Source organism: Salvelinus sp. IW2-2015, unplaced genomic scaffold (genome assembly GCF_002910315.2).
Source record: "Salvelinus sp. IW2-2015 unplaced genomic scaffold, ASM291031v2 Un_scaffold2336, whole genome shotgun sequence".
NCBI lineage: Eukaryota > Metazoa > Chordata > Actinopteri > Salmoniformes > Salmonidae > Salvelinus > Salvelinus sp. IW2-2015.
Window position 1 is genome coordinate 76,630 of NW_019943661.1, and position 9,708 is coordinate 86,337.

Consider the following 9,708-nt stretch of genomic DNA (forward strand, 5'->3'; position numbering starts at 1 on the left):
TTTGTTGTATTTAATCTCCTCTAATGTAAAGCAGTTCATCATGATTCTCTGGTTTTGGTAAATCCTCTATGTAAAGCAGTTCATCATGATTCTCTGGGTTGTTGTAAATCCTCTATGTAAAGCAGTTCATCATGATTCTCTGGGTTGTTGTAAATCCTCTATGTAAAGCAGTTCATCATGATTTCTCTGGGTTGTTGTAGAACCTCTATGTAAAGCAGTTCATCATGATTCTTAGGTTGTTGTAAACCTCTATGTAAAGCAGTTCATCATGATCTCTGGGTTGTTGTAAATCCTATACGTAAAACAGGAAAAGACGAGGCGAAATGAGAGTAGAGGCGTTGTAGTCTGAAGACAGATGCGGAGGATTGCAGAGAGGCAGTCTGCCATGGTCCAATACAGGCGTTGCCAGAAGACTGCCCTACGTAAAGTAATCCAACTGTGATTTAACTCTAAAGTAAGAACTACACAGTACTACTGTCCTATGGACCCTAAAGTACTGCACAGTACTACTGTCTATGGACCCTAAAGTACTGCACAGTACTACTGTCTATGGACCCTAAGTACTGCACAGTACTACTGTCTATGGACCCTAAAGTACTGCACAGTACTACTGTCTATGGACCCTAAAGTACTGCACAGTACTACTGTCTATGGACCCTAAAGTACTGCACAGTACTACTGTCTATGGACCCTAAAGTACGCACAGTACTACTGTCATGGACCCAAAGTTACTGCTACAAAGTACTACTGTCTATGGACCCTAAATACTGCACATGCTACTGTCTATGGACCCTAAAGTACTGCACAGTACTACTGTCTTATGGACCCTAAGAAAGAACTACACAGTACTACTGTCTATGACCCTAAAGTACACCCATACTACTGTTATGGACCCAAAAGTACTACACAGTCCTACTGTCTATGACCTAAAGTACTCACAGTGCTACTGTCTATGGACCTTAAAGTACTACACAGTACTACTGTCTATGTACCTTAAAGTTCTACACAGTACAACTGTCTATGGACCCAAAAGTAATACAGAGTACTACTGTCTATGTACCTTAAAGTACTACACAGTACAACTGTCTATGGACCCAAGACAGTAGTACTGTGTAGTACTTACTTTAGGGTCTATAGACATTAGTACAGTGTAGTTCTTACTTTAGGGTACAAGACAGTAGTACTGTGCAGTACTTTAGGTCCATAGACAGTAGTACTGTGTAGTAATTTAGGGTCCATAGACAGTAGTACTGTGTAGTTCTTTACTTTAGGTACATAGACAGTAAGTACTGTGTAGACTTTAGGGTCCATAGACAGTAGTACTGTGCGCAGTACTTTAGGGTCCATAGACAGTAGTACTGTGCAGTACGTTAGGGTCCATAGACAGTAGTACTGTGCAGTACTTTAGGGTCCATAGACAGTAGTACTGTGCAGTACTTTAGGGTCCATAGACAGTAGTCCTGTGCAGTACTTTAGGGTCCATAGACAGGATCCTAAGGTAAAGTACTGTATAGCCTTACTGGGATCCAAAGGTAAAGTACTACACAGCTCTATTTGGTACCCTAAAATAAAGTACCGTACCCTATTGTACCTCACCCTATTGTAAGGTAATGCACAGCCCTACAGTGACCCTCAGCTGAAGTACTGAACAGATGCCTTGACGATCCAAGTCTTTCTAGGACTGTGTCAGTGTTAGGCCGGTAGATTTCTGTGTCCAACATTGATCCGTCATGTGGCTCATTAGCAGTCTAGGGCTTAACTGGATTAAATGGGGTGTCAGGACTTTATGATCTTAACCAGTATGTAGAATTGCAGTGCCCGCTTACTTATATACTGTAACTATTCATATGCGAGGCAGCAGGTAGCCTAGCGGTCAATAGTCTTGAGCCAGTAACCGAAAGGTCCCCGAGCTGACTAGGTGAGAAAAAAACAATCTGCCGACGTGCCCTTGAGCATGGCACTTAACCCTGATTGTTCCTGTAAGTCTCTCTGGAGAAGACTGTCTGCTAAATGACTAACATGTAAATGTAATATGCACTATATGAAGGCTAACATCATGAATTGATATGCAACTGTTTCTTAATGCTGTCATGTAGTTCCTGGCGGTCTTGAGAAGGATATTGCTGGTGAGAGACCTGCCTACAATATACAGAAGGCAGACAGTAAAGGCAGGACAGGGAAGGCGCTTCTTGTATTCATTGTTGCGTTTCTGACCAGTAGCTGACGATACAGTTGGAGGTAAATACATGAAGATAGATACTGTAGGCTCCCGTGAGATCCAAAATGGCGGAGTGAGTCCTTCTTCTACATCAGTCTGTCTGCTTGATAGAATTCATAAAGGGAAGGGTTCATCAGTGTGTTTTCTCTTGATAGAGAGAGGATGTTTTTTTTTTTTTATCCTACATTCAAAACCTCCGTGGTTAGAGAGCACAGACCATGTGATATTACAATACGTGAAGGCGGAGATACAAACAGATGGATGGAGGGGAACTCTGCCCTCGGCCCTTACTTGGGACACTTCAGAATTTGTCACACAGATGAGTTGCCTTGGCCTGTGTCTATATTCATCTGGTAGTGGAACACGGGACTGTACACGTTCTACAGACAGAGGGTCGTTTCACCTCAGAGATACTAAAGTGAACACCCCAAACCGGTTTGGTCAGCATTGAAGCCAACTCTCCTTAGATAGGGAGACTAATACACACAAAAGGGGAAAAACGTTTCTGAGTTGACTGGATGGAGACATATTTCTCCCTCATCGGGGATAGAACGTTGATAAAATAAAGAGAAGAAGGATGGATGAACTGTCCCAGAGTTCCAGGGATGAACGGACGGAAGGAGAGACGTTGTGGCTAGAAGAAGAGCTGTTCCTCCATCCTCCATATTAAAAAAAGGGAGAGAAAAAGGAAGGGACTTCCCAAGACGAGTCAGTGGATGGATGYAGTCAGTGGATGGATGGAGTCAGTGGATGGATGGAGTCAGTGGATGGATGYAGTCAGTGGATGGATGAAGTCAGTGGATGGATGGAGTCAGTGGATGGATGAAGTCAGTGGATGGATGAAGTCAGTGGATGGATGAAGCCAATGGATGGATGAAGTCAGTGGATGGATGAAGGGATGTAGTGGGAGGAAGAAATGTTCCTCCATCATCGTCCTCCTCATCTGGAAAAGGAGATGAGGGAGATGGAGGCGATGGGGAGGCATTGAGGAGAGGCGGTCTCATTGGTGGTAGGAGTGCGGTCGTGCGGGTGACCCCGGGCCAGCGGTGGAACGGTGGTGACCAGGGGAGGAGGTGTTGGAGGAGTGGTGGATGGGAGAGGCTCGGTGGATGGGAGAGCCGGCGGGGGACATGTGAGGACTCTGCAGACGCCACAGCAGCTCCTCGTTGTTCCGACTCAGGCGTTTCTTCTCGTTGCTCTCCTTCTCCATTGACTCCTGGAGGTTGGCGTTCTCCTCCGAGAGTTGTCTATATGGGAGAAGAGAGGGTGGAGGGAGGAAGGGTGGAGGGAGGAAGGGTGGAGGAGAGGGGATGGATAGAAGGGGAATGGTTAAAGAATGGAAGGGTGGAGAAGGGATAGAGGAGGGGTGGAGCAGGGGAGGAGTGGGAGGGGTTGTAAAAAACAACATTATTTATGAGATAACAAAAGACAGAACGAACACCTTTAAAAAGGTGAGGTGTTGTCAGACTACACTCTGAAAAGAGTCTGTGGGTGGGCTAGGTTCTTGTCTATCCTGGCCCTCAGGTCTTGATCTGCTGTGTCTGTATGGACATGGCTAGGTTTTGTCTATCTGGCCCTCAGGTCTCATTTGCTGGTGTGCTGTTACCTGGACATGGCTAGGTTCTTGTCTATCCTGGCCCTCAGGTCTCATTCTGCTGGTGTCTGTTTACCTGGACATGGCTAGGTTCTTGTCTATCCTGGCCCTCAGGTCTCCATTCTGCTGGTGTCTGTTACCCTGGACTGGCTAGGTTTTTGTCTATCCTGGCCCTCAGGTCTCCATTGCTGTGGTCTGTTACCTGACATGGTAGGTTCTTGTCTATCTGGCCCTCAGGTCTCCATTCTGCTGTGTGTCTGTTACCTGACATGGCTAGGTTCTTGTCTATCCTGGCCCTCAGGTCTCCATTCTGCTGGTGTCTGTTACCTGGACATGGCTAGGTTCTTGTCTATCTGGCCCTCAGGTCTACCATTCTGCTGGTGTCTGTTACCTGGACATGGCTAGGTTTTGTCTATCCTGGCCCTCAGGTCTCCATTCTGCTGGTGTCTGTTACCTGGACATGGCTAGTGTTCTTGTCTATCCTGGCCCTCAGGTCTCCATTCTGCTGGTGTCTGTTACCTGGACATGGCTAGGTTTTGTCTATCTGGCCTCAGGTCTCCATTCTGCTGGTGTCTGTTACCTGGACATGCTAGGTTCTGTCTATCCTGGCCCTCAGGTCTCCATTCTGCTGGTGTCTGTTACCTGGACATGGCTAGGTTCTTGTCTATCCTGGCCCTCAGGTCTCCATTCTGCTGGTGTCTGTTACCTGGACATGGCTAGGTTCTTGTCTATCCTGGCCCTCAGGTCTCCTTCTGCTGGTGTCTGTTACCTGGACATGGCTGGTTCTTGTCTATCCTGGCCCTCAGTCTCCATTCTGCTGGTGTCTGTTACCTGGACATGGCTAGGTTCTTTGTCTATCCTGGCCCTCAGGTCTCCATTCTGCTGGTGTCTGTTACCTGGACATGGCTAGGTTCTTGTCTATCCTGGCTCAGGTCTCCATTCTGCTGGTGTCTGTTACCTGACATGGCTAGGTTCTTGTCTATCCTGGCCTCAGGTCTCCATTCTGCTGGTGTCTGTTACCTGGACATGGCTAGGTTCTTGTCTATCCTGGCCCTCAGGTCTCCATTCTGCTGGTGTCTGTTACCTGGACATGGCTAGGTTCTTTGTCTATCCTGGCCTCGGGTTCTCCGTTCTGCTGGTGTCTGTACTGGACATTGGCTAGGTTCTTGTCTATCCTGGCCCTCAGGTCTTCGTTCTGCTGGTGTCTGTTACCTGGACATGGCTAGGTTCTTGTCTATCCTGGCCCTCAGGTCTCCATTCTGCTGGTGTCTGTTACTGGACATGGCTAGGTTCTTGTCTATCCTGGCCCTCAGGTCTCATTCGCTGGTGTCGTTACTGGACATGGCTAGGTTCTTGTCTTCTGGCCCTCAGGTCTCCATTTGCTGGTGTCTGTTACCTGGACATGGCTAGGTTTCTTGTCTATCCTGGCCCTCAGGTCTCCATTCTGCTGGTGTCTGTTACCTGGACATGGCTAGGTTCTTGTCTATCCTGGCCCTCAGGTCTCCATTCTGCTGGTGTCTGTTACCTGGACATGGCTAGGTCTCTTGTCTATCCTGGCCCTCAGGTCTCCATTCTGCTGGTGTCTGTTACCTGACATGGCTAGGTTCTTGTCTATCCTGGCCCTCAGGTCTCCATTCTGCTGGTGTCGTTACCTGGACATGGCTAGGTTCTTGTCTATCCTGGCCTCAGGTCTCCATTCTGCTGGTGTCTGTTACCTGGACATGGCTAGGTTTTGTCTATCCTGGCCTCAGGTCTCCATTTGCTGGTGTCTGTTACCTGGACATGGCTAGGTTCTTGTTCTATCCTGGCCCTCAGGTCTCATTCTGCTGGTGTCTGTTACTGGACATGGCTAGGTTCTTGTCTATCCTGGCCCTCAGGTCTCCATTCTGCTGGTGTCTGTTACCTGGACATGGCTAGGTTCTTGTCTATCCTGGCCCTCAGGTCTCCATTCTGCTGGTGTCTGTTACGCACTGGACATGGCTAGGTTGCTTGTCTATCCTGGCCCTCAGGTCTCCATTCTGGCTGGTGTCTTGTTACCTGGACATGGCTAGGTTCTTGTCTATCCTGGCCCTCAGGTTCTCCATTCTGCTGGTGTCTGTTACCTGGACATGGCTAGTTCTTGTCTATCCTGGCCCTCAGTCTCCATTCTGCTGGTGTCTGTTACCTGGACATGGCTAGGTTCTTGTCTATCCTGGCCTCAGGTCTCCATTCTGCTGGTGTCTGTTACCTGGACATGGCTAGGTCTCTGTCTATCCTGGCCCTCAGGTCTCCATTCTGCTGGTGCTGTTACCTGGACATGGCTAGGTTCTTGTCTATCCTGGCCCTCAGGTCTCCATTCTGCTGGTGTTGTTACCTGGACATGGCTAGGTTTTCTTATCCTGGCCCTCAGGTCTCCATTCTGCTGGTGTCTGTTACCTGGACATGGCTAGGTTCTTGTCTATTGGCCCTCAGGTCTCCTTTCTGCTGGTGTCTGTTACCTGGAATGGCTAGGTTCTTGTCTATCCTGGCCCTCAGGTCTCCATTCTGCTGGTGGTTGTTACCTGGATAATGGCTAGTTCTTGTCTATCCTGGCCCTCAGGTCTCCATTCTGCTGGTGTCTGTTACCTGGACATGGCTAGGTTTCTTGTTATCCTGGCCCTCAGGTCTCCATTCTGCTGGTGTCTGTTACTGGACATGGCTAGGTTCTTGTCTATCCTGGCCTCAGGTCTCCATTCTGCTGGTGTCTGTTACCTGGACATGGCTAGGTTCTTGTCTATCTGGCCCTCAGGTCTCCATTCTGCTGGTGTCTGTTACCTGGACATGGCTAGGTTCTTGTCTATCCTGGCCCTCAGGTTCCGTTCTGCGGTGTCTGTTACCTGGACATGGCTAGGTTCTTGTCTATCCTGGCCCTCAGGTCTCCATTCTGCTGGTGTCTGTTACCTGGACATGGTAGGTTCTTGTCTATCCTGGCCCTCAGGTCTTCAGTTCTGCTGGTGTCTGTTACCTGGACATGGCTAGGTTCTTGTCTATCCTGGCCCTCAGGTCTCCATTCTGCTGGTGTCTGTTACCTGACATGGCTAGGTTCTTGTCTATCCTGGCCCAGGTCTCCATTCTGGCTGGTGTCTGTTACTGGACATGGCTAGGTTCTTGTCTATCCTGGCCCTCAGGTCTCTCCATTCTGCTGGTGTCTGTTACCTGGACATGGCTAGGTTTTGTCTATCCTGGCCCTCAGGTCTCCATTCTGCTGTGTGTCTGTTACCTGGACATGGCTAGGTTTCTGTCTATCCTGGCCTCAGGTCTCCATTCTGCTGGTGTCTGTTACCTGGACATGCTAGGTCTTTGTCTATCCTGGCCTCAGGTCTCATTCTGCTGGTGTCTGTTACCTGGACATGGCTAGGTTCTTGTCTATCCTGGCCCTCAGGTCTCCATTCTGCTGGTGTCTGTTACCTGGACATGGCTAGGTTCTTGTCTATCCTGGCCCTCAGGTCTCCATTCTGCTGGTGTCTGTTACCTGGACATGGCTAGGTTCTTGTCCTATCCTGGCCCTCAGGTCTCCATTCTGCTGGTGTCTGTTACCTGGACATGGCTAGGTTCTTGTCTATCCTGGCCCTCAGGTCTCCATTCTGCTGGTGTTTGTTACCTGGACATGGCTAGGTTCTTGTCTATCCTGGCCCTCAGGTCTCCATTCTGCTGGTGTCTGTTACCTGGACATGGCTAGTTCTTGTCTATCCTGGCCCTCAGGTCTCCATTCTGCTGGTGTCTGTTACCTGGACATGGCTAGGTTCTTGTCTATCCTGGCCCTCAGGTCTCCTATTCTGCTGGTGTCTGTTACTGACATGGCTAGGTTCTTGTCTATCCTGGCCCTCAGGTCTCCATTCTGCTGGTGTCTGTACCTGGACATGGCTAGGTTCTTGTCTATCCTGGCCCTCAGGTCTCCATTCTGCTGGTGTCTGTTACCTGGACATGGCTAGGTTCTTGTCTATCCTGGCCCTCAGGTCTCCATTCTGCTGGTGTCTGTTACCTGGACATGGCTAGGTTCTTGTCTATCCTGGCCCTCAGGTCTCCATTCTGCTGGTGTCTGTTACCTGGACATGGCTAGGTTCTTGTCTATCCTGGCCCTCAGGTCTCCATTCTGCTGGTGTCTGTTACCTGGACATGGCTAGGTTCTGTCTATCTGGCCCTCAGGTCTCCATTCTGCTGGTGTCTGTTACCTGGACATGGCTAGGTTCTTGTCTATCCTGGCCCTCAGGTCTCCATTCTGCTGGTGTCTGTTACCTGGACATGGCTAGGTTCTTGTCTATCCTGGCCCTCAGGTTCCATTCTGCTGGTGTCTGTTACCTGGACATGGCTAGTTCTTGTCTATCCTGGCCTCAGGTCTCCATTCTGCTGGGTGTCTGTTACCTGGACATGGCTAGGTTCTTGTCTATCCTGGCCCTCAGGTCTCCATTTGCTGGTGTCTGTTACCTGGACATGGCTAGGTTCTTGTCTATCCTGGCCCTCAGGTCTCCATTCTGCTGGTGTCTGTTACCTGGACATGGCTAGTTCTTGTCTATCCTGGCCCTCAGGTCTCCATTCTGCTGGTGTCTGTTACCCTGGACATGGCTAGGTTCTTGTCTATCCTGGCCCTCAGGTCTCCATTCTGCTGGGTCTGTTACCTGGACATGGCTAGGTTCTTGTCTATCCTGGCCCTCAGGGTCTCCATTCTGCTGGTGTCTGTTACCTGGACATGGCTAGGTTCTTGTCTATCCTGGCCCTCAGGTCTCCATTCTGCTGGTGTCTGTTACCTGGACATGGCTAGGTTCTTGTCTATCCTGGCCCTCAGGTCTCCATTCTGCTGGTGTCTGTTACCTGGACATGGCTAGGTTCTTGTCTATCCTGGCCCTCAGGTCTCCATTCTGCTGGTGTCTGTTACCTGGACATGGCTAGGTTTTGTCTATCCTGGCCCTCAGGTCTCCATTCTGCTGGTGTCTGTTACCTGGCATGGCTAGGTTCTTGTCTATCCTGGCCCTCAGGTCTCCATTCTGCTGGTGTCTGTTACCTGGACATGGCTAGGTTCTTGTCTATCCTGGCCCTCAGGTCTCCATTCTGCTGGTGTCTGTTACCTGGACATGGCTAGGTTCTTGTCTATCCTGGCCTCAGGTCTCCATTCTGCTGGTGTCTGTTACCGTGGACATGGCTAGGTTCTTGTCTATCCTGGCCCTCAGGTCTCCATTCTGCTGGTGTCTGTTACCTGGACATGGCTAGGTTTTGTCTATCCTGGCCCTCAGGTCTCCATTCTGCTGGTGTCTGTTACCTGGACATGGCTAGGTTCTTGTCTATCCTGGCCTCAGGTCTCCATTCTGCTGGTGTCTGTTACCTGGACATGGCTAGGTTCTTGTCTATCCTGGCCCTCAGGTCTCCATTCTGCTGGTGTCTGTTACCTGGACATGCGCTAGGTTCTTGTCTATCTGCCCAGTCTCCATTCTGCTGGTGTCTGTTACGGACATGGCTAGGTTCTTGTCTATCCTGGCCTCAGGTTTCCATTCTGGCTGGTGTCTGTACCTGGATGGCTAGTTCTTGTTCTATCCGGCCTCAGGTTCCTTTCTGCTGGTGTCTGTTACCTGGACAATGCTAGGTTCTTTCTATCCTGGCCTCAGGTTCTCATCTGGCTGGTGCTGTTCCTGGACATTGGCGTAGGTTCTTTGTCTATCCTGGCCCTCAGGTCTCATTTGGCTGTGTTTTGTTACCTTGGACATGGCTAGGTTCTGTCTATCCTGCGCCTCAGGTTCATTCTGCTGTGTCTGTGTACCTGGACATGGAGGTTCTGTCTATTCCTGGCCTCAGGTCTCCATTCTGCTGGTGTCCTGTTACTGGACATCGGCTGGTTTTGTCTAATCTTGGCTCAGGTTCCTTTGCTGGTGCTGTTTGGCAGGCTAGG

General features: G+C 49.7%; 1 protein-coding gene across 1 annotated transcript in view; it reads right to left on the bottom strand.

The window, feature by feature from the left end:
- Positions 1–1,314: 1,314 nt before the first annotated feature.
- Positions 1,315–9,708, bottom strand: part of LOC112073682 (microtubule-associated tumor suppressor candidate 2) — a gene marked incomplete at its 5' end in the record, with an annotated part of 26,395 nt that continues 18,001 nt past the window's right edge. The window contains one exon of the mRNA XM_070440252.1: positions 1,315–3,465. Within this exon, the coding sequence (XP_070296353.1) occupies positions 3,219–3,465 (247 nt within the window). The remainder of the gene's footprint in view (positions 3,466–9,708) is intronic.